We start from the raw sequence: 24,918 nt of genomic DNA, 5'->3' as shown, positions 1-24,918 counted from the left end.
CCAGCAATCCAGCCCACTTTCCTGAAGATCTCACCTTTCTTCGCTGCAGTTCCGATGTCCAGATCTCAGTAGCGGTTTACCTCCTCTGATAAAATCTCCTATACCTCCTCCCTCACCCCACTCACACGCCGCGGTGACCTGTCACTACTGCAGCCGCTCTGTGCCGCTGATTACTGAACACCGCTCCAGCCGCGCGCGACGCGGTCCGTTTGGTCGACGGTCGGTGTGCCTCTGTCAGTGCCGCCGTCAGTACTGGTGGGCCGGGCCGCCGGCCGGGCCTGTTAACCACGGCGGGAGCCGGCGGACCGGCCGGCCGGCCCTCTCCCGAGCCGTCCATCCGGCACGGCCAGCCATCAAACGTCCGCAGCGTACGGCTACAGTACGGCTGTATCTATCATAAAGGGTACGGCCAGCCATCAAACGTCCGCAGCGTACGGCTACAGTACGGCTGTATCTATCATATAGGGTACGGCCAACCATCAAACGTCCGCAGTTTACGGCTGTATCTATCTTGGAGGCGCCGAGTTAGCGGGAAAAAACGTGAATTTAGCTGGATAACTGCATCAGCAAAAAGGAAAAGAAATAACAATAGCGCAAAAATGGCCAGCACATTTAAACCTAAAACTGTACGTTTAATAGCCTCTCTTCACGTGTAGAATCAACTTGTTGTTTCAATATGCATCTTGATCTAACTGCGCAGCAAATCCGTCAATTTACAAAATCGACTTTTTAAGTGCTGCGATCACGTTGATTTGATAGCTTAATCCGCGCCCTGGTGGGGTCTGTTTATAACGCGACCTGGTGGGGGGGGGGGCTATTTTTTGCCCCCCCCCTCATATCTCCGAAACTACTGGACGGATCCACAAAATTCAAACGGCGTTCGAAAGGCCTGTCAAATTTGTCGAGGGAAATCAAAATTTCATTGACCTCGGGGTCACCGATGACGTCACAGGTCAGGTCAAAGATGAAATGTTTCACCGTTCACGGGTCTTCTAGGGAATGCCCTATAACACCGAGGAAAACGCATTTTGTCGAGAATCAGCGATAGGGCGTCAGTTGCCTAGTAGATATGTTGCTATTAGAGGTCACTGACAATACCAGGTCAGGTCACAGGTCAGGTCACCAAGGGTCACAACTCACAGGTCAGGGGCCGTATTCACGTCGATCATTTTCGTAAGAATTCTCTTAAGTTTGACCTACTTCTTAAGTATTTTTTTTTTATTCACGTGAACTCCGTCGATAAAAACTTAATTAAGAAGTGTCGACGTGAATACCAAATTATACTTACGAAAGAAAATCGACTTACGAAGTCGACGTGAATACGGCCCCAGGTCACATGAGCCCAACTTTACTAGGGTTGTGTGATGCATGTTTTATGGCCAATTTTTCATTTCCAACTCAATGATGTTGGTTATAAGACTATCAGGTACGGCTTAGGTCACTTTCTGGTGAAGTTCAGGTCAAGGTCAGGTCAAGGTCAGGCCAAAAAAGGTCAAATTTTAAAGTTGATAGTTTTGCATAAAATGGGTATTTATTCGATGCAGCTCGTCACGGGGAGTCTAATGGTGGTCTTTGTTTTGCGCTACGGGGTCTAGAATTGTTAAAAATTGAGTTTGAAAATTTGACGTCATCAATTTTGAACAGTTTTTTTCGCTATAACTTCGCCAAAAAAAGAGGTATCCATCTCATATTTGGTATGTGGATGGAAGGCGGTAAGGACTATCAGATATATTCCGGTTTTTGCGAAATTCAAAAAACTTCTTGGATTTTACGATTATTATATCAAAAAAATATTTTTTGATTTTTGGGGGTCAAAATCCAAAAAATTCAAAAATCCGAGAAAGCAGTTTTGTAGCTCTGTCGATTCTACAGCTTTTATATCCTTATCATTTTTCTGTATTTGCAAAGCTATAGGCCTGACAGCTCTTCCCGCGAAACCCTTTTTTGGGTCGAAAACGGCAGAACATGACGTCACTCTGACGTCATTTCCGGCCAACCTATCATAGCCTTTGGAAAATTTTTGGTCACAATGTGTAAAATTGATGTTCGGGAGGGTACTGAAAGTTTGGTGACGATCGGCGCAGCGGTTCTGGAGATATATCGAAAAGTCTGGAGGGGGGGCAAAGAATAGCCCCCCCCCCCCACCAGGTCGCGGGTTAATGCTCCAAGTTACTTCCAAGTGTTCAATTACTCCCTAAACTTTTACATTTTGCTCTGTATTTTGTTTAAAATGAGAAGCGACTGAAGAGATTGTCGACATTCTTTTCTCTGGAAAGACGTTCATGGAGGCTATGGCTTATTTCAAGAGGGTAACCCGGCACCGCCTGGGCTATTTCCGTACCCACGACAGCCTGGGGGGGGGGTCGGATCCGACCCCCCCCCTGTTATCTCGAGAACCAATGGTCGTATCGAGCCCCGCGAGGCGGCGTTCGAAAGGTCTCTACGAGCCCTTCCCAAAGCACTCTTAAGATTTTAAGATTGAGGTCAACTTTCGGGTCAAGGTCAGGTCAAAGGTCAAATTCTGGGGTTTTGCATGATTAGGCTTACGGACAGCGGAATCGATAGATGCTGCTCGAAACTCACCAAAAATGACCTCAAAGGCCTAGTGAAGGTACCATGTGCGTATAGGGATCATACTAAGTACGGGTCAAGGTCAGGTCAGGTCACGAAAGGTCACGGTTTTCACTTTCGGCTACATGGGCGTGCGACACATGTTTTATGGCTTATTTTTTACGCCGAATCCGATGGCAATGGTTATATGTGACCCCAAGTCACTCTGCTGGTGATAAGTGTGCATTGAAAGCATAAAAAATCGTTTATACCATACATAACTAAACGAGGGCCAAGAAAAAAGTCAATTTTTCACCTTTTTATTTTTGACATAAAAATGCACTTTTCTAGACGAGCTTTGTCCCAGAAATCTAGTGGTGTCATTTGTTTTCACATGCGATGTTCAGAAGTGCCTCTAATTCACGAAAATGCTTATGACGTCACCATGCCCTATGCATGTTGGAGCTATTTTTTACAATTTGGGGGTCAAAAATCAAGATAGAAAGTTGAAATTTGGGACATCTTATGTTCTAATAGAGCTCTATAACAAGTATTCCGTTTTTTTTTAAATTTCCAAAATTTTGGATTTTACCAGCTGTTTTCCATAAAATATAGTTTTTTGATTTTTTAGGGGTAAAAAACGCATTTTATGGAAAATCCGAGATAGCCATTTTAAAGAACTCGTTGAGCTGCTTCTATTCATGTCCTTGATTTGCAATTTGCCTAAAACCTCGATTTTTGGTGACTTTTTAAACATTTACCATTTTTTGACTGAAAACGCCATGTAGTTACATCACTAAAATCGATATATCTAAAAAAAATACATTTTTTTCTTAAAAATTGCACAGGAGACGTCAAATTGATGGGAGAGAAGGTATGCCAAGTTTCAAGTAGATAGCGTAAGCGGTTCATGAGTTATTCAAGAAAAACGGAGGGGGGTCCGATCCGACCCCCCCCCCCCCCAGGCGGTCGCGGGGTAATATCATGACGTTTTGTTTGAGTGGAAATGGATAGAATATGAGAACAAAATGAGCTCAAAGCTCCCACTCAACGATCCATCTTCGGACGTCGAAGCCAACGGGAATGTAACCGCCCTTTAGAGACCGTCGAACTGGGAAAGTCAGAGCCGTGCTCGTCCCCAAAAGTCCGAGCACTGGACGGGGCCAGCGTGGGCCACCATCTGGGGTGTTGGTGTGCGTGATTAGGTGGCAATTTACAAAATCGCCGTCAAATTTACGTCTTCCAACAGCACTTTGCACCCACACGCACACAATGCCAAGGTGACACAGTTGTGTCTGCTCAACAACAGCCCAATAACATTACCCTCCAGGCTCTACAGCACCGCAGTGTCCGGAGTTGTGGTCGCCCTTCTCACCTGACTGTGCACTGTGCAGCCCCCCAACGACTTTGTTATGCAACGCCGTCGAGGAAAGGACCCACGAACACACCCGCCCACGACACAGTAGCGCTCTGAAGGGTGACGCCGTTTGAAAACAAGGACATTCTCGCTAAGTCGCTCTACCCATTCCCTCCTTGCTTGAAATGATAGTCGCTGCAGCCGTTGCTTATACTGAGAAAAAATGTGGTAGTCAGTACATAGGCATCTATTTTCCTCAATATCTTATAAGTTTTGTTTTGTTTCCTTAGTTGTCGGAATGTCGATTAGGAGTATTCTTGTTCCCCTTGGTCTCGCTTACAAGGATAACAACACTCGATTGGTTCATCGATGACACACTTCCTATTTATCATGGGCTAATGCGACGCTCGTGTGTCCCACTGCACTGGCCCATGCGGCATCCCTATTGCAGCAGCAGCACCCGGATATGCCATAGACCCGCTGTCACGCATCGGTGTCAGTACGGGACGGGACGCATTGCAGAGCGTACAGTGTCCCTCCCTTCCCCAGCTCCCACACCCCCGGTGCATGTATCGCGGGGGGGGGGCAATAGGACGCATTGCAAAGTGTGCTGCACCCCTCCCCTTCCTCCTCCCCCTTCCGCTCCCAGCCCGCTCCGATAGACCATGGCGGCATGGTACAGTCGGTCGGCATAGGGGCCATTTAGGTGTCAGCCTTCAATTGGCCACCTTGACACTCTGAGGGCCCGCCCCTGCACTGTGGTAGTTCCTTCCTCACCCTCGCTCGCCTGCCTTTTCCGCCTGTCACTCCTGGCTCGGGTCGAACCGGGGGTGTCTGAGAGTTGTTTGGAGGCGGACGGATCAACACGCACCGTCAAAGTCCAGTGGCCAATGTTTGCCGAGGTGTCTGCTGGCGGCTGGGGTTAACGGGGTCATGTCATGCCGTCACAATGTTGTATAATTCCTGATACCGAATACGTAAACTCATGCGGCCGGTCAACCTCAAAAGATCGACCCCAGTACGCGGTCAACTATGCCAACATCGCCAAGCGAGGACTACTCCGTTTTTTTCAATAGAAAAACACAATTCTAACGATAAGTGTTTGTTAATTTTCAAACAGTTTGAGGGTAACATCAGGATCAAGATCTTATTGGACGTACTACTCCTGAACTGTATACAAAGACGTCTTGATCTTGATAAATTTTTAGCATGATATAGGAAGCGAGCTCAGGCTACAGACATTTTATTCTCAAAATACGCATCCATGCGAATTCGAAGCGGTAAAATATACGTTGATCAATATTCGATAGGCACAATCTATATTCTTTGCAAAAAAAAAAAATACAGGCTTACTCACTGATCCAAAGTGACCTGTGAGCTGCAGCCTGTGGTCGACCGGGGTGGCCGTGCTTAGAATCTCAAACCTCACGTATGTAGGATTCACGCTGCGACTCATTGCCTAAATTGGGATCAAGGAAAGACTTGAACATTTAAGACCATGAGATCCACTATGAGATCCCAACTCATTGTCATACCAGCAGCGACTGCAGTCAGAGGCGACCGAACGCTGACATACGTTCTGGATTTTTTCTCCACAAATCACCTTTACAATTCGATGTCTAGTGCGTGCAGCCCCTACTTGTGGACATGCATGACTGCCTCCAGTGACTGACTGTCACTAGCCTCCAGAGGGCAAAAACTCCAAAAATTGCAGTTTTAATTAAAAGCATTTTTCTGCAATAACTTTTGACTCAAGACAGTGACGACATTTATTTTGTCAGCATCGTCTTCCTCTCGTCGAAACGCGTCGAATGAACTATTCGTTGCCCTTGAAAGGTCATTTTGAAAATTTGACCTCAGGTCAAGGTCATGACCTGACCGGAAACGGTCATGCTGTATATCAGTCGATCCGTATCGTCGAACTGAACACATCTGACGTGTTTTCACCGCTCTAGCACGTCTCTATCAAAAGTTATAGCCAAAGAACTGCTGGTGACCGTTGATGACCTGAGATGACCTCAGAGGCACACAGAAGGGTCACAGGTGCATTTTTACGATTCAGTGTGTTGTGTTTACCTATGAACCGATGTTTGAGAGGGTTTTGAACCACATTCGTTCAAAAGAGGCGCATTTCAATTTTCTCCAATTGACTTATGATGGAGAGGTTGCAAAATTGACCTGACCTTAGGTCATAGATATCAAAAGTCCGAGATAAACATTTTATACATATTTTTGTTCTTATCAATCCCTGAAAGTTTGAAAAGTGATCGTTCAGTCGGTGTAGGCTGTAGCTATAGCGAGCCTTTAAACCTTTTCTGAGGTAAGGTCACTTGACGTGACCTGACCTTGAACGACCCGGGTCTGAAATTTTCACAAGATGTGTGGAAAAGATGTATAAACAGGTGTACTAAAAACGGCGGCGCTCCGCGACGCCGTTTTGGAGATATTCGCAAAAAAAACTAAGGGGGGGGGGCGTAAAAACGCCCCCCTCCCCCAGCATGGCGCGGGTTAATGGGAGAAAATTGAAATGCTCTTCTTTTGAACGAAAACACCCTCAAACATCTGGGTACAGGTAAATATGACACATGTAATCGGAAAATTTCACTCGTGATGTGACCCCTTCTATGTTACTGAAGTCATATCAGTCCATGAAAGGTCTTCAGTAGTTTTTGGACAATAACTTTTAATAGAGATATGGTAGAGCAATGAAACACCTTATATAATTATTTTCCTTCTCAACAATACGGTGCGACTAATATGCAATATGAATATTCCCGGTTAGGTGATGACCTTCACCTTTGGTCAAATTCTCAAAATGCCCTTTTTATGTCAAATACTAATTCATTTGATTCGTGTCGAAAAATGGAACACGCTGCCGGTTAAACTAATCTCGTGAGGTCTGAGTCAAAAGGTATTTCAGATAAAGTCCTCCGCGAAAACGTATATTTTGAGGCTAAAACGTTTACCTTAGGTCAAATATGAGATAATTACTAAGAAAGAGCTATCGAATGCGCTTTGCTGCGGGGCTGTAGCTCAATCTCTTTCTGAATCCTGACTTACACGCCGCTTTGTCGAAAAATGTCAAAATCGGCGAAATTTGATTTTCGGTTGTCTCTGGTGACCTGACCTTCGACCAGTTCGACCTAACCTTAAAAATGGTTTGAACAGTTTTGCAAAAGTTTTTGACGCTCTTTCGAACGCCGCCTATTGCGGGTCTCAACGTGGCCCACAAGCTGAGTTAGAAGTGGGTGTTCAAACACCCCCAGCAGGTTCAATTAACCCGCGCCCCAGTGGCGGTCTCAGCCAACTTCGCCCTAGTGGGGGGGGGGGGGGGGCATATGTTACCACCCACCTCTAACTCAAAAACTAAGAGGGCTAGAAAGACGCGGTAAAAAGCAGTCGATAGCTCTCAATACGTACGTTTGAAAGTATTTCGGTCATTTTTCACCTTAGAGCAATATTGGGGTCACCAGAGGTCATCAAAGGTCAAAATTTGCCAATTTTCATAATATTTTTCAGAAAACATGCCGCTATCTCAGGAACTATGGTAGCTAGAAAAACGCATGGAACAGCAATCGATAGCTTTTAAGCTCGTCTTTTGAAAAGGTCATATCAATATTGACCTCAGGTCAACGGTTTAGCCTCCAGAGGGCAAAAACTCCAAAAATAGCTGTTTTTACGAAAAGTGTTTTTCGACATAACTTTCGACTACAAAAGCCACGACATTTCTATTGCCAGAATCGTGTTCCCCTCGCCGAGACGCGTCGAATGAACTATAATTTGACCTTGAAAGGTCAACTTGAAAATTTGACCTCAGGTCAAAGTCATGACCTGACCGGAAAAGGTCATGTTGCATATCAGTCGATGCGTCTCAACAAGACAAACACAATGAGACCATCTCCAGCGTTCTATCTCTTTCCAATCGCGAGTTATTGGCAAAAAACTGTTTGTAGCCTCAAATGACCTCGGATGACCTTTCTAGAGGCTATCAGCAAAAATGACACCTTGGTCATCATGAGTGGACTAAATCATTGTGATTCTGAAATATTTGGACTGTTCCTATGCGTACACACGGATCTAGAGGCATTCTCATTTTTCTCCATTGACTTGTAATGGATAGGTCACGCCACTGACCTGACCTTAGGTCACGAATATAGAAAATCCGAGATATACAAATTGTAGGCGCCCATAACAGCATGCAATCCACCAAGTTTAAAACCTTTCTGACAAACACTGCAGGCTGGACATGATTGCAAACTTTTTTTTAGGCTTGGTCAGTTAACACGCGCAGTGGAAGGGGGGGGCGGATTTCGCCCACCCCTCCTGTTTTTCGCCAATAACTCGCGCCGCAAGCATAATATCAATGTGAAATTTCGGCTACCTGTCCAGAATTGAATTGCGGATCTTCTCGTGCAAGAAGTAAGAAAATCGGTTCACAACTTTTCTAGTAATAGCGGTGTAAAGTCAAACATCCTGCCGCCGCGGCGGCGCGGCGGCGCGGCGGCCGGCGCTAGCCGTTACGCGCCGCCTGAATTGTAGACTGTGCCGGGGCGGGACGGTTCCGTCTTTACATCGCGCTCCTTACCGCTGATTATATTAGATTCGCGTCAAATTCGGTGAGAAGACTGAGAAATGTACAGGCAATCATATGGTCAAAGAATTTTGAAAATCGGCCGGTAACAACTTGAGTTATGAGTGTGTAAACACAAAATTGTGATTGCCGCGTTTCCCGCGTCGGCCGATGCCGCCTCAGCCGGCGACATCTTACCCTTCGCAGGCTTCTAACTGCCATATTTATTGTTGGATTATCTAGAAATTCACCATACATACTCACAAATGTTTGCTCTTTCGTATAGTGAAAGATTTAAAAAAATCGGCCGGAAACTTTTTGAGTTATCGGCGTGTAAACGCAAAAAAAATCGCTAATATGGCAGATTTGACCACATTTGACCTCATTTGACCTTGAAGATATTGACCTAGGGTCATGAAATTCACACACAACAGAGTTCCCCATGGCCCCCACCTACCCTCCAAATTTCGTCTTTCTAGCTCCAGTGGGAGCTGAGATCTTAGGGGGGGGGGCGACATCCGCCCCCCCTTCCACTGGGCGTAGTACTCGCAACCCTTCCACTGCGCGTGTTAACTTGACCTGGTGACCTGACCTGACATGACCTGGGGTCACAAATTTCACACATTGTCCAAAATTGATGCACCAAAAGCTAACCCAAGCGGCGCGGCGCTACGCGCCGCGGTTTTTTATTCACACGCAAAAAACGCGACAGGGTGGTAACATATGCCCCCCCCCACTGGGGCGAAGGTTAAAAAAAAAACGCATACGCTGGAGGCGGCACCGCACTGCTAGGCGGGGGGTGGTATCGCAATAATGGGCGGCACTGTGCTGAGACGCACCACTTGCATTGAGGGGTGGCAGTGTATGTACGGTGAAGGGGCGGCGTCGCATTGAGGGGCGGTATCGCAACGAGGGGTGGCACTAACGAAGCTGCCTTATAAGAAACGCTTGGCACATCCTAGCCCAGCTCGGCGCCGCCTGGCTGCTGCATCTTCAAAAGGGCCCTTGGTGTCGATGAGAGAGCCCCACTGTCAAATAATTACCTAGCGTCAGTGGTTTCTAAGGGGGGGAGCGCTAAGATCTTGAATGGGGCGGGGCGACTGAAGTCTCCATTCAGATGGGCGTCAGTGACTACTGGAGGGCGTCAACGAACTCGGATAGGGCGAATGTGATGTTCAGAAGGCCACCGGGTGATCTAGAGGGGTTTAATGCTTGGATGGGGTCACTGCTGCCTTCAGTAGGGCGTCGGACGCTCTGAAGGGGCGCCATTGATCTCGGATGGTCCGACTGTTATTTTCAGAGGGACACCAGTAGTTTCAGAGGGGCACCATTGATCTAGGATGGGGCGAATGAAGTCCCGGTTCCGGTGGGCGCCAGTGGCTCTTGAGGGGCGCCAGCGACCTTGGATTGATGGGGCGATTGTAATCTTTAGAAGAGCGTTGAGGGGCGCCATTGGGCATGGATGGGGCCGCTGTTGCCTTCAGCAGGACGCCGGACGCTCTAGAGTCTAGAGGGGCGCCTTGAGCTTGGGTGGGGCGACTGTAGTCTCAAGGGGCGTTGTCTGGGATGGGGCGAATATGATTTTCAGAGGGGCGCCGGGTGCGAAGGGCGCCATTGGTTTCAGAGGGTTGCCATCGATCTTAAGATGGGGCAGCTTTGATCTCCGTTTAGATGAGCGCCAGTGACTTTTGAGGGGCGCCAGCGACCTCGGATGAGGACGACTGTGATCTTCAGAAGCGCACCGGACGCTCTGGAGGGGCGTCATTGGTCTTGAATGGGGCGACTTCAGTCTCAAGGGGGGGGGGGCGCTAGTGGCTCTCTTGAGGGCGCTATTGATCTTGGATAGGGCGACTGTGATCTTGAGAAGAATGCAGGTGCTTTAGAGGGGCGCCAGTGGTTTCAGGGGGCGCCATAAATCTTGGATGGGGCCGAATGGGGCAACTGTGAACTTCAGAGGGGCGCCATCAACCTTTAATGGGGCGACTGTTTCGTTCAGGTGGGTGCCAGCGGCTCTTCAGGGGCGCCATCGACCCTGGGGGTTCGGAATATTCTGGTTTCCGGAGGGGCGCCCTTCAACATTGGGGGGGGGGGCTCAGATCCTATTTGGGGGTGCCCTGGAGGACATAGGGGTGTCCAGGCACCCCCAAAGAGATCTTGAGTTCGATCCCTGCCTGCACATCACTTTTTAACCCTAGAACGCCTAGGGGGGGTTGTATCAACCCCCCCTGAGGTTTTTTCGAAGTGCACGCTAAACGGCTTGTCGTAGCGGGCTGAAATTTTCAATACCCTCTGGGGCAACCTTTGCGCATCTTTTGCCGAAAAAAAATTGATCGGGTCATGTCAGGTCACGGAGTTATGACGTCATAAGAGGTACAGCCTCCGGCCGACAGTTACCAAACGTGTGCGCCGAATCCCTAGGTTTTCTGCCGGTGATACCCACATTGTTTGATGGATCATGATGAAACTTCCCATGCATGTTAAGGCAAACATTGGCTATCGTGTGGTGCAAGAAAATTGACCGGGTCAGGTCAGGTCACGGAGTTATGACGTCATAAGAGGTACAGCCTCCGGCCGGATTTTCACGAAGTGTGTACCGAGTCCCGAGGTTTTCTGCTGATGCTATCCACATTGTTTGATGGATCGTCATGAAACTTCCCATGCATGTTGGGGCAAGTATTGGCCATCGTGTGGTGCAAGAAACTTGACCGGGTCAGGTCAGGTCACGGAGTTATGACGTCATAAAGGGAAAAACCTCCGGCCAGATTTACGCTAAATTGGAGATTGCTTCACATTGGTATAAATGCCTACTGACCTGACACACTGATGGATTGTTTTAGAATCATAACTGGCTGATTTGACATTAGCACAATGTCCGTTGACATTTTGAAGGTTACTAAAGGTCAAGGTAAGGTCAGTGACCTCGGTTGACCTATATGACTTCTTGCACTTGTATGCCTTTTCGGGGTATTTTGATGCCCTGAATTCGAATTTGCTATCCATTTCAGGCATCGTCGGTTGTTTCATGTAGTTCATTTTGGGTCAGGGTCAGGTCAGTGACGTCACACGCCTGACGTGACCCAATGCACAAATGACCTTGCAGACTTCCGATGCTCTCAACGCATCATTTTTAGAGTTATGACATCAAAATACACACCAAACGATAGAGAATTGATCAAGGATCACGATAGTGAAGGTTTAAAGTCGATATCTCTTACCGTTTTGCCGCAATCGGTGTGGAAATCTGAAAAAGTTAGATTTTTCCGAAAATTTGACCTTTGACCGGTCATAAGTAGGTCAAATGTTGACCTAGGACCAAAAAATATACCACCAATCGCGAGATCTCGTTGAGAGCAATCCGTTGGTTTTTTCCGCTAAGCTCTACGACCTTCTGTTTCGAAACGCCAGGGGGGGGGGGGTCGTAACAACCCCCCCCCCTGGTCGTTCGTGTTATGAGAAATGGCCTGGTCGTGCGAGGGTTAAGTTATGTTCCCTCTGTAAAACAGCATCAGCCTAGTCGGCGCTAATTGGGGCGCCATCTGGGCAGCTGGGCGGAAAGGGGGGGGCCATGGCCCCCATGCCCCCCCCCCCCCTGAATACGCCACTGGGTACATTGTGCATGCCTATTCACTCACGAGACAATTACTTTTTTACAAATACCGATTAAAACCCAATGCCGTGAGAAGGATGCTACCTGCGCTTATAGATGCAACAGCGAGGTAGAGCTCCTAATTTACAAGCCTCACCGGTCGGACCTGTATTTTTACATTTGCTTCTGGGTGGGCAAATCGACGCCACTGGGTGGGCAATTGTGGCAATTGTGGGTATGTTAGAGGAGGCCCTGCTGAAACCGAGTCCGACCCTCACTACAGTAAGTCTCCAAAAATCATCGACTAGATCACGCTCTACAATACTACTCTTTCACATTTCTACACTATTCATTGCACAGAGGATAACAATGTTTGAGGGTGCATGCATTGTGTGTATACCACTCTCCAAGGGAGTGAGCCGTTAACCATCGATACCATAATAATGACATCGATGTTTTGTCTGTCGACTCCGATGACTGTTACAATGCAGACTGCAGAGTGAGATGCAGATTCGACGTGTTGGCATTTCGCTTGGAGTAACATTCATAATTCCTTCAGTATCACTCGAAGAATGACAACTTAACACTAGGTTTGAGTATTTTGGTTGTTAAATCTTGACAAACTAACAGAGCTTTTCAGCTATTGAGCTATTGAGCATCTGTATTTTGAGTATGTAGCAGTATATTTTGCATAGTTACATTCATGTTGCTCATGAAGTGAAAGTAATCCACGTTACAAAATGTCACAAACATAAAATCATTTAAAAGTACACCTGTTTTCCTGATCATAACGCACAAAGCATGGCTGTCAACGTCGCAGGTCCACATTTGTCACACGAATGCAACGCAAATGAAACAGCTTCGGGCCTATTTAACACCCTAGTAAAAAACAAATTGGGACACAACAGGCGAAAAATATGTACAAGCCTCTCCACTTCAACAACACTTTCCACTTCATATCTGATTCAATGCGTACGGGTTTCGTTTCAGTTTTTGGACTAGGCACTTCTGGTACCGACACTACGGTTCATCGGAGCTGTTAGGTTCATCACCGTACCAACGTGCACGATAGCGCTGACTTGCGGCCGAACCTGTGGTCTCGGCCTTTCTCATCACGCCACTGAGGAGGCCATGTGGCAAGTGGAGCAGCGCTGGACGAAAAATGGCCGGCTGGCGGTGGCGGCGGTTTAGTTCGTGCCCAGAAACCACCGCAAACTCTGTCAGTTGGCCACCAGCGAACGGACGGTGGTCGCCTCTGGAACATGGCCGGACTCTGACCCACTCACCACTGCTCACTTTGACCGGCTCACCACTGCTCACTTACGTAGCTCACCCACCCGAGTGAGTTCGTCTCACGGAGCCACTGCAGCTGACGCACAACTCATCACCGCTCACCACCACTATCTCACTTCGCGTCTCACTTCTCAGAGTCTGTATTCACGGGACACCACCGCTGGCTCGAGCGAACGGCGGCTGAGACATCACAGAGCCGGGAGAAGACGCACACGACTGGCCGCAGTTCCACGTCCACGTAAAGCTCCTCAGTCCTCACTCCTGGCCAGTAACACTGTTTCGCTGAGATTCTAGGCGCCGTCTGCCGTGATAGTCACAGTTCGAGCGCAGCTCACAGTGCAGACCAGTCATAGTGCACCCGGCCCCAGCTGTTGGGCTCTCACAGTGCTGGTCACAGGTCGGCCCGGCTGCCACCTGTGGTTTCCGCAGTCCACGCGCTGCGGGCAGTCCAGACCGGTCACAGTTCAGACCGGCACGTTTGCCGTCTGTGACTCCGCCTGTGACACTGCAGGCACCGGTCACAACCGCTCGTCGGCGGCCGGATTGTAGGGCACCTTCTGGTAGGCGTGGTAGCTGGGACTGGTGTTGCCGTTGCCAGCCGCGTGGCCGGCGCCGCCGCCGTCCGCCGGGCCCGGCCGACGCTTCCGCTTGAAGAATCCCAGCTGAAACAAATGCCGATAGCGTGAGCGGAGGGCGGGCTCTCATAAACCAATCGCGCACGACTCTGTTTTAATTTAGTACTTACCGCGCCAGGGTGAAAACACTTTGCCGATACCCAAACGAGCGGCGCGCCGTCCGACTGATCACTGGTTAGACGGGATACCGATCGAAAGTCACCTTCAGCGGCGCCGCGGCTTGTTATGTAACCCAGCGTTACGTAACAGCCAAACTGCTCTGGAAATCTATAGCAAAAATCTATAAGCAAAAAGGCATTTCACCGAAGGTGTCTTTTTCACGTGTCTCACCTTGTAGAGAATGAGGATCAGTACGACCAGGATGAGCACGCCTCCGCAGGAGGCGAGAACGATCACCCACCAGGGTATAGGGACCGAGTCGAGCCGCTCGGAGCGCACCCGGCTGGTCACCTGGGGTCGGTCGGCGGGCGACACGGGTCAGTCGGCGGCGACACGGGTCAGTCGGCGGGTGACACGGGTCAGTCGGCGGGTGACACAGGTCAGTCGGCGGGTGACACGGGTCGGTCGGCGGGCGACACGGGTCAGTCGGCGGGCGACACGGGTCAGTCGGCGGGTGACACGGGTCAGTCGGCGACGACACGGGTCAGTCGGCGGCGACACGGGGTCGGTCGGCGGGCGACACGGGTCAGTCGGCGGCGACACGGGGTCGGTCGGCGGGCGACACGGGTCGGTCGGCGGGTGACACGGGTCAATCGGCGGGTGGCACGGGTCAGTCGGCGGCGACACGGGGTCAGTGCGACAGACAGAGCCGACACACAGGTCAGGCGCGGGACTCGTTAGATATCAAAGGCAGTGTGCAAAGACACCCGTCCAGACCGCTTCGGTGACGAGATTGAGATAAATATCTGGCTGAATGACACGTAGCGTCTTCATGCGTAAGACATTTCAGAATAAGCCGGTTTTAAATCATTATGCGTATATATCTCTTAGATATTACGTTTGAGCTCCTCTGGTTTCAGTGTTGAACGACACTTTGACGCTAAGACTCGCATTAATGACGGGCTGATGACGGTGGTGTTCCTTTCTCTTGATTAGATACACAATCATCAAACCAGCCACCAGAATGGGTTCAGGGTCAGTATCGTAAGACATTGCCAGCTTTTCTACAGGTTCGCTAGCTTGGGTAAGGTAACGCGACTGCTTGTCGTCAGGATTTGGTTCCCAACAACACCGTGGGGACATGTAATGAAACGTTGAGCGACAAGAAAAATGTAGCGGTCAATGTATAAAATAACACGTGATGCTATATGCTATGCTATGAAATCAACGTTGAATATCAAAATTTGACGCAGGTGGGACGAATATGCGCGCATGCACTACATATAAGCCACCTACCGTAAACGAAGTGTAGTTCATATATGACGGGTCCACTTGATGAGGTAAACCGGTTACTCGTGCCACCAGTTTGGAGGAAATCGTTATGTCCTTCACACTGCCCGTCCTCTCCTGAAACAAAGTGCATTCAACGTGATGTAACTAACCAACGAGTATCGAAATAAACAGGTATTAACCTTCCAGGCGGTGGGGGGGGGGGGGCATTTTTTTGCCCCCCCCCCCCCCCCTATAGTTTTTTCGATATATCTCGAGAACCGCTGCGCCGATCGTCACCAAACTTTCAGTACCCTCCCGGGAGTAGCTAGCGCACATGGTGACCAAAAATTTTTCCAAAGGCTATGATAGGTTGGCCGCTAATGACGTCAGAGTGACGTCATTTTTGCCATTTTCGACCTAAAAAAAGGTTTCGCGGGAAGAGCTGTCAGGCCTACAGCTTTAGAGATACAGAAAAATGATTCAGACATAAAAGGTGTCGAATCAAAAGGGCTATAAAACTGCTATTTCGGTTTTTCGAATTTTTTGGATTTTGACCCCCAAAAATAAAAAAAATTGAAAATAATAGCCGAAAAATCCAAAAAGTTTTTTTGAATTTCGAAAAAAAAACCGGAATATATGTGATAGTCCCTACCGCCTTCTATCTACATACCAAATTTGAGATCAATACCTCTTTTTTTGGCCAAGTTATAGCGAAAAAAACTGTTCATTGATGACGTCAAATTTTCAAACTCAATTTTTAGCAATTCTAGACCTCGTAGCGCAAAACAAAGACCAGCATTAGACTCCCCATGACGAGCTGCATCGAATCGATACCCATTTTATGCAAAAATATCAACTTTGAAATTTGACCTTTTTTGACCTGACCTTGACCTGACCTCCACCAGAAAGTGGCCTAAACCGTACCTGATGGTCTTATAACCAATACCATTGAGTTGGAAATGAAAAACTGGCCATAAAACATGCATCGCACAACCTTAGTAAAGTTGGGTTCATGTGGTGACCCTTGGTGACCTTTGGTGACCTGACCTGTGACCTGACCTGGTATGACCAGTGACCTCTAATAGCAACATATGTACTAGAAAACTGACGCCTTATCGCTGATTTTCGACAAAATGCGTTTTACTCGGTGTTATAGCACTTTCCCAGAAGCCCCGTGAACGGTGAAACATTTTATCTTTGACCTGACCTGTGACGTCATCGGTGACCCCGAGGTCAATTAAATTTGGTTTCCTTAGACAAATTTGACAGGGCTATCGAACGCCGTTTGAATTTTCCGGATCCGTCCAGTAGTTTCGGAGATACGAGGGGGGGGCAAAAAAATGCCCCCCCCCCCACCGCGCGGAAGGTGGCTGGTAGGCCCACCGCCTGCCGGGTTAAAGAATTGGGATGCTGACTCAGTCATGGGCACTGAACGTTATGAAAGCAGATAAGAAAGTAAAAAGAAAAAAACAATAGCACCTGATCGGCTGAAATTCTTGAACATATGAATTATGATCACCAGTGAAACTGTAGTCATCTAGGCGTACAGCTCCTGAAAAACCCTGCGCTCGTGACGATGTACTCGATGACACCGGTGACACCGGACCGGTCTCCCGAATTAGCCGGTCAGGAGGAGCCGGTCTCCGTGAGCCATCACGCACACGGCACAACTGCGCACTTCCGCGGCTTTTATCACATTCCGGCCCGGAGAGTAAGAACAAAGGATACCGGTTCTAGTGGCGCGTCGCTGTTGAGGAAGGTCATGAGTACGCTACGAGGAAAAACAGGAAAAACTGCATGGCCAACTGTGAGCGTGCAAGAATGCAAAGACATGAGTGAACCATTTTATCTTGCCTAAGCTTACCATGACTGCAGTTGCAGTCAGTCACCAAACAATGTACTTTCGAAGTTACATACCACAGCTGAATCTCGTAATCCCCGATATTGTATAACGCACTATGTTGCCGTAATTTTGCTGCTAGTCGGCTCCCCAACATAGACCATCATTATGGAACGTTTTCGATGCATCCAGAGAGTGGACTAAAATCTGCAAACTGGACCGCACACTTTGGAAAGATAGCGATAAAATAGAACGGACATGGGCTAGGTATATAATACACAGAACAATAGTTTATTGGGCGGCAAAAGAAATGGATTGCTTGGAGGGCAAGAATAGCAAGACTTGTGGCTATGGTGAAAATATCCGAAGCACAAGTGTCACCCACCTCCTCCACAGTATCGACCCACAGCCGGGCTCTGACCCGGATGATGACATTCTGTTGGTTCTCGAGCCGCCCGATCCGGCAGTAGATTTTGGTGCAGGTGGTCGGTCCGCACCCGAGCGCCCCCTGGAACTCTGCCTCGGTGCTCCGCCGAGCGCGCAGCAGAGAGGGCGCCATCAGCGCAGCGCTGGGAAAAGTCCGCTCTGAGCGGTCCAATAGCTGTGGTGGAGACACGGGAACAGATGGCTATCATTAGACAAATAGACACGATAGACTGTGCAATGACATCAGGCTTATGTCATTATACGACGATATAATGTTTGACATAAGCAAATACTACTAAAAGGTCTTATACCCCTTCTTGTCTGACACAAATATTTCAATCGCGATAAAGGTGAGACAGAATCAACCGTTCTGATGTGGAGCACACACAAAGTTCGGTGTCCCAACAATGACACTTCTATCGTTCCACTGAAGAGTCCACCTATCCGTGCTTCTATCCTCAGGATACTGAAATCCTTCTCCTCCACGCCACAACCCCTTCCGGGCTGGACAGGCAACTTTATCTCATGCGGGCTGCTCCCTTGGAGCGGCACCGCTGCTCCCGAGGGAGCTGCACCCCGTAGCCGGGTGCAGAGAGTGCTTGGGGGGCTGGTCGGCCTGTCCTATGGACGGGCTCAGCCCCGGCGACTCTCTAGGGTGCCTGCCCAGACCAATGTCTCCCCCTAATTCCTATCATCCTTCCGGCTCTGCAATGGTCTTGTCGACCGAAAGGGCCTAACCCAACAAAACAAACAAACAAAAAAAACTGAAGAGTCCTGGCCTCAAGGCAAACAGCGTGAGTTAATCAGCGCGTTAGTTTTGACTAACTGACTTCCTCATCCTCTAGACTGCAGACGGTAAACGGGCCACAGTTTATCTCCGCCATAAACTATCCTGGGACGGCCGATTAGCCGGGGGACACCACAGAGGGCCGCCGCAGGGGGAGGGGGAGGTCAGGTCGTCGGCTGGCCGTCCACTGTAAACCCACCCCAACGAGCCCCCGGAGCCCGGCTTTATGGTCTGGCGGCCGGCGCCGCGACCCCGTGCCCTGTGACCGCCCGAGGCAGGCGCCGGGGTCCACCGGGGTCAGAGGTCAGGGGAGGGGCTCGCTCAGGTCACCAGGGGATCTCTGACCTCCAGCTGAAGCGGGTTCAGGCCAGGCACCGGCTCACACGTGCCAGGACCGTCCACCAGAGGTTCTTCAAGCAGGTACAACAGGTGTTTATCTGAAAAAGGTACGTTCAGTGAAATTAAACAACATGCCTAGTTGGGCTTAAAAGGTGGAAACTCGCAGTCGCTCTGCTGTCATTGCGTCACATTAAATGCCATCATCAAACCCAATATCACAGTAAACAAACACTGCGATAAGCACGCTGTGCCGCGAACATTGGCAATGGCCCGCTGGCTGGTTCAGTCCTCTGTACCCCGTACCCCTCCCTCCCCTGCTTCCCCCGCCCCTGCCGCTGGCGTCACCCACCCTCCGGCAGTGTATACGTTGGCCACAGTATGTAGGCCTCTGCGGCGACGATCTCTGATGGGCCGCCGTTGCTGATCTCATAGACGTGGTACAGCTCGGGACCGACGTCCTGCTCGTGCAGTTTCTGCTCGATCGAGTACCGGCTGACGTTGTAGTGCACCGTCTCCGGCTGGGAGATACTAAAACGGAGGGGCGAGGGGAGAGTGAGAGCGTGAAATTCATATAGTTGAGGAGTGTGAATAGGAGTTGTGACTATAAAGGTAATATAAAACATTAAAATGTGCAGAAAAAGTGAATGAGCCATGGCACGAGCCATGAAGTCAACTGCACGTGACCAGCAATGTGGGCGAACTAATCATACGAGTGGATGCACGGGCAAAACAAGAGGTGATTATCTGACATTAACGTCTCTGCCACGTCCGAAGCGTCACCATATTTCGCCTCAAGTTAGACGTCTGGGTCACGGACTGCTCCAGTGTCCGGCCACTCATGCACTCATATCTCAGTAGACTTTAATTAGAGAGCATCATCAAAACACCACCAAAATCAATATACAGCTCTCCCGTCTCCAGCCGCATGTTTGCTACTAATAGCAGCGTAATGACCTCATTATGACGTCACATTTAGCCGGCGCACTGACCCGAGCACGACCAGCTCCGTGTGGATGCGTAGGGGCAGCGTCAGTGTGACGTCATTATCGGTGCGGGTGCTGCGGCTCTCGGCGTTGGTGCTGTTGACGTTCATGGTGAACAGGTAGTCCCGCTGCAGGTCCTGGGACGTGCTGCGCGGCATCAGATGCACCAAAAACTCCACCTGATGGAACACAAGGCCGGTAAAAGCAACGACAAAATGACGCCATCTACGTGCATGTCAGGAAATAATGTTGTGTGAAAATAGAGACGCAACATTATGTAGCTCCCCGAACACATCCAGACATGCCTTATACTGACTCATATAAAACGAGTTGTCCTTCCTGGTTGGGGTTCCTGGTTCTAGGTTGGGGTTTCCGTACCTTTGAGCCCATTGTGAGCGGGTCCCTGTACCTTCCAACCCATGGTGAGCAGGATTCCATACCTTCGAGTCCATTATGAGCGGGTTCCCGTACCTTTGAGGCCATTGTGGGCGGGTCTCCGTACCTTTGAGGCCATCGTGAGTGGGTTGCCGAGGTCGCAGGAGAGCTGCTCAGGCTCGTCGTCTGCTGACTCGCGCGGGTGTGAACAGAGCACCTGGAAGGACGACTTGGTGGCGTTGACCGACTCCGTGCCCACGTAATCCACTCCTGAAAACCACCAGAGCACCGGTCAGCACACGCGCCGACGGAGGGGCCTAGAGATGGGTAGAGCAGGGCAAAAGGTACACATTGATGAGTCGATGACGTCATGTGTTCAACCACATGGCATGTGCCTGTTTTTAGATGCCCTACGTGTATCGTTGGCTGTAATAGGCAAGGCACAAACTCTCGTCAAACGTTGTTCACTATCTCGTAGATCACTTTGATTTGATTTGAAAGATCACTAAGGTCCTAGCTCTGATATTTGTTTGCCAAACTCTCAACCAATCTCTGTTTCTCACTTAGATCTCACTCAACCAATCTCACTTAGATTGCAACGACATGATTCACTTTAACCGTCAGCTCAGATTCACGGAGCTCGGGAGGCCCACCATTAGGCCGCCCACTATCCCTAGTAATCCCATCATGAGCACAATTATCTCACTGGAGTTCGCTCGGTGTAACTGCTGTGTAAACACAAAGCAGATTTCGTTCCCGAGCAAATATCACTAAGTACTTTCGAGCTTTACATTAACAAATGAGTAATGTCATCAACACTAGCCAATAACAGCATCAATACAGCCGCGACGACCACAGCACACAAACCACTCACTCATCTGTTGTGAACAGCGACCTACCGATTGGTAAGCTGATGTAGAACATGGTCTCAAATGCGTCCTCCTTTTTGTTGAGAACGGTAACGCGCAGAGTCAGCTTATCCGAGGAGCCGAGCAGGTAGACGTTGTGACTCCTGCGGAGATGAGACACGGTTAGCTTCACAGCTCATGTCACTTGAAACACAGAGTACAAAGCACCGTTCTGGTTCGGTCTGCCCAGACCCAGGTTGTAAGTGGCAGCGATATGACCATCAGACTCGAGAGTCGAGAATCAACGGTGAACTCACGGCCCGTCCAATAAGCTCACTGTTCGGTTGTCAGGCTCATGGTCCAGTTCCCAAACCTATGACTGAACAGTGAACTATTATTTGCGAATTATCCGACGAATGCCGTCAGACTAAGTCCTCCGACTCTTGTTCTGACTTATAGTGTAACCGTGAGCTTCAGGTCGTCCAACTCACGCTATAACCGTAAGACTCAACCGTCAAACTCACGATGTGACCGTCATACTCAGCCATCAAACTCACAGTATAACTGTCACTCTCAATCCTCCTACTCACGGTGTGACGTCCAGCCGCAGATCTGGCACGCAGACGTCGTCCCCTCCGCAGTTTTTCTGTATCGACACGCTATCGGAGGCCATCGGCGGCCGGTCCAGATTCAACACCGGCTGCAGGGGACCCTGCTGACTGGCCGGCTTTCGGTACACCAGGCTGTAGTGAGCCTCGGTCACCAGAGGGGTCAGCTTGTCACGAATTGTGTCCTGTAAAAGGATGGGGAAAGGCCTCGTAAAACCATGTGTCTCGGGGGGATGAGTGGCATCGTCAACTTGGTGCAAGTAGGTATGTACCTACCTGATGGGCAGTGGAATTGGAAACGTTTATTGCGTAATGCAATCATATGGAAATATAAAATAAAAGTGATGCTTCAAGCAGGAAATTCGTATCAATGCATAGCAGGGCACATTCATATGACTTTTGGTACGCGAATGGCAGCCGTAACTCACACCAATGTAAATGTGCTTTTTATTCTCACACAGGCTCACCTCGACATAGACATATCTCTCGTGGCACCAGCGTTCCTCTCTGTCGGCGCGAGCCGTGACGTTCAGCCGAGACGTGCCCATGTGATCGCGGAAGAACAGACGTGGACTCTTGGGACGGCGCGCGTCCAGGCGGAGCTCAACCTCGAACTCTGCGGACAGGTGGAGCGTTCATATAGGATAGCTTGCATTATGAGCGGAGACGAGAGCAATATTGGCTAGTGGCTTGATGATTGGGTGAAATATAGTTTAAAGATGATTAAGTATCAATGCCGATTTTAGCCAATATTTATCAACAACGCAAGCGACGGTGAAAAAAGAACAACGAAGAACAGACGCCTGAACCTTTTTCAGATTGCGGGTAAGATCCACGTCCATGAATAAAAGAGAACAGAGATATGAACCGTCTTCCCCAGCCTCACCTGCTCGTCTGTCCACCCCGACACCGTCATATGTCAAGCAGAACATGACGGAGACGCAGGGCACCTGACGGCCGTCATTCAGAAGGCACTGGGCGGCAGGGTCGGCCAGGTCGACCAGCTTGTCCGCTCCGGTCTGGTAGCTCACCGAGGCACGGACGTGCACCACGGGCCGAGACCTGACGCCACAGCGGACAGGGCACGTGGTGGTGAGCGGGTGTACCGGGAGACGGTCACTATCTTCAGCTTCGGAGAAGGGCTCTAGTTAATAGCCGGGATAGAGTTATGCAACGACACGCCGGCACGAAAATGAGCTTACAATGGCCCACAGTTCTAACTGTTTATGCAAGTTAAATGGTTGATCCACAAATACACTTGGATAACGTTTCCGTCGCGCCATGCTAATATAATCACCAGGCTCTTCTTGAAGAAGTTGACTAAATAAACCTCTCATGAGTGATACGCCCGTTGACCCGGTCTCCCCGTCCCGCCCCCCGCCCCATGCGGCGCTGACCTGAAGTAGACGGCCGAGCTAGAATCGTGGGCCCCCACCACCAGGTCCGGGTACTGATTGCCGTCCAGATCTCTGCCCCCGTGCAGAGAGTGCCCGAACGAACGCAGGCTCTGGCCCAGCGAGGACGCCGTGATCACCTGAAATAAATTCGAGACAGATAGTCGGAAAAGGATGGACGCCCCATCGGCTGTGCTGGACTTGAGGAGTATATGGCTATAGTTTTATTGTGGTTATCTGTAACAGTTTGTTTTCTAAAAGAGATAAGTTATCATGTTGATTTACTGCATGCCGCCTGGACTCTGGGTCCAGCTATTGAGTCATGCTGCAAGTGAGTGAAGTTGGGAACTCTGCTGCAGGCCTAAAACAGTCGATATGATGCTCTAACCTGGGCTGGCTCCTGGTTGACGCCCTTTTTGGTTCCATGGAAGATGAAGACGGCTCCCTGTTCACCGGTTCCGTCGTGGGGAGCGCCGACAGCAAAATCTGCCGGTAAATGCATCGGAACACATTTCTACAGTGAGTCTTGCAGCTATTCTCCTGTCAAAGGTAAAAGCATACGAAGGTTTCGCCAGCGATTGAAAAGCGAAATACTTTTACATCGAATTTGTGTGTCTGTAATATTGCGTAGAATTTCATAACGAATGAAACTAATTTGTTTTAGTAGCATATAAAGCATAGTTGACATATCAACGTCTAGTGAAAAGGTCAAAGTCAACAACCCTTCGTTACTGTGATCAAAGGGATATCGTGCTCATTCGGCATTCCTAGCCCGGGCCAGACATGTGCTCTCTAGCAGCACAGCCGTGTGTTACTATACCCACAGCTGTCTGTTAGGTGACCTACCGTCGTATCCATCCAGGTCAATGTCCCCCAGGGAGGTGAGCGCCAGACCGAACCGTCCCTTGGACACCCGACCGTTCAGAGAGTGGACGCTTGCGAAACTGTGCTGTGAACCGGAGAACGGGGTTAGAGACGGCGATGTAAGCTTACTGGACACACCGTGATAGACTTTGGAAGGTATGAAACATAATGATGATATGCGATGAATTTGATCAGGCATCCGCACAATCATTGGTAAGTCACGTTGAGCTTCAGTGCCTGCAATATTGGTGCTCGCTAGTTGCCAGACTTTGTCCCCTCATGGCCGGCGTAGTTTGAAGTTTCCACGTTACTCACGTCGACTGCCTGATAGGCGACCACCACCCGTCCGGTCTCGTATTTGCCCTCGGTAGCCCCGTAGTCGGTGTGGAACGGAGCGCCCACGACCACGTCGTCTCGGCCGTCCCCGTTCAGGTCGGCCACGCAGACGCTGTAGCCGAAGTAGGCGCCGATCTGGGTGCCGCGGATCGTGTGCAGGCGACGCAGCGAGCGGGTGAACATCAGCACCTGGTGGGCGGGCGGTGTAGTCATCAGTCATCATTCTTTCTTTGAAAATAAACCATCATTAAATGATAAGCACCCGATGAATATTAATTCATTTATTGGATGAGGTCGAGGAGTTAAAGAAGGACGTGAAGTTCATGATACTTGATTTCAATTGCGATTTGCGAAGTTAATATATGCATAAAACTGAGCGAAGACAAGCCACCTAGACCCCCAAGCATCCGGGCGTTCCGTCATCACGAAGTCCGTGACGCCACCCTTGACGTTCGTCCCGCCGAAGACGCTGACCTTTCCGGTGAGGTTGTTTCCCCTGGGCATGCCGACGGCGACGTCCTGGTCCTGGTCCCCCGTGAACTCCCCGACGGCCACCGAGTAGCCCAGGTAGCTGTCGTCCTCGGTGCTGGGTGCCTCAGAGGTGCCCGCCTGGTCCGAGCGACTGTACAGGTGCTGCGTGAACAGCCGTCCTGTGAGGGAGGGGGGGGGGCAGTCAGCTTGTGCAGTCCGTGTATAGGTGTGGGGAGCTAGTCAGGGTCACTACGAGGGAGCTGGGAGAGACGTGCAAATGTACTG

The 24,918-nt window shown here is 49.7% G+C and overlaps 2 protein-coding genes across 3 annotated transcripts in view; both read right to left on the bottom strand.

Moving 5' to 3' along the window:
* LOC122389765 (integral membrane protein GPR155-like) overlaps positions 1-256 on the bottom strand; it is a 43,700-nt gene extending 43,444 nt beyond the window's left edge. Inside the window, exon 1 of one of the 2 annotated variants that reach the window (XM_043382156.1) lies at positions 35-256. The gene's annotated coding sequence lies outside the window, so the exon portion shown is untranslated. The remainder of the gene's footprint in view (positions 1-34) is intronic. The other variant, XM_043382233.1, reaches the window with a different exon arrangement.
* A 12,935-nt stretch (positions 257-13,191) lies between these two features.
* LOC122389703 (integrin alpha-PS2-like) overlaps positions 13,192-24,918 on the bottom strand; it is a 49,943-nt gene continuing 38,216 nt past the window's right edge. Inside the window, exons 7-23 of the mRNA XM_043382028.1 lie at positions 24,637-24,812; positions 24,142-24,351; positions 23,809-23,911; positions 23,351-23,448; positions 22,966-23,102; positions 22,455-22,630; positions 22,036-22,184; positions 21,551-21,753; positions 21,012-21,124; positions 20,240-20,382; positions 19,744-19,916; positions 19,104-19,282; positions 18,761-18,852; positions 17,588-17,803; positions 15,387-15,497; positions 14,322-14,441; positions 13,192-14,018 (exon numbers count right to left, since the gene is read on the bottom strand). Coding sequence (XP_043237963.1) covers positions 13,875-14,018; positions 14,322-14,441; positions 15,387-15,497; positions 17,588-17,803; positions 18,761-18,852; positions 19,104-19,282; positions 19,744-19,916; positions 20,240-20,382; positions 21,012-21,124; positions 21,551-21,753; positions 22,036-22,184; positions 22,455-22,630; positions 22,966-23,102; positions 23,351-23,448; positions 23,809-23,911; positions 24,142-24,351; positions 24,637-24,812 — 2,543 coding nt within the window. The 3' untranslated portion in view covers positions 13,192-13,874. The remainder of the gene's footprint in view (positions 14,019-14,321; positions 14,442-15,386; positions 15,498-17,587; positions 17,804-18,760; positions 18,853-19,103; positions 19,283-19,743; positions 19,917-20,239; positions 20,383-21,011; positions 21,125-21,550; positions 21,754-22,035; positions 22,185-22,454; positions 22,631-22,965; positions 23,103-23,350; positions 23,449-23,808; positions 23,912-24,141; positions 24,352-24,636; positions 24,813-24,918) is intronic.

This window comes from Amphibalanus amphitrite, unplaced genomic scaffold, assembly GCF_019059575.1.
Source record: "Amphibalanus amphitrite isolate SeventyFive unplaced genomic scaffold, NRLGWU_Aamphi_draft 000001F_arrow, whole genome shotgun sequence".
NCBI lineage: Eukaryota > Metazoa > Arthropoda > Thecostraca > Balanomorpha > Balanidae > Amphibalanus > Amphibalanus amphitrite.
This window is presented reverse-complemented; position numbering and strand designations above follow the sequence as displayed.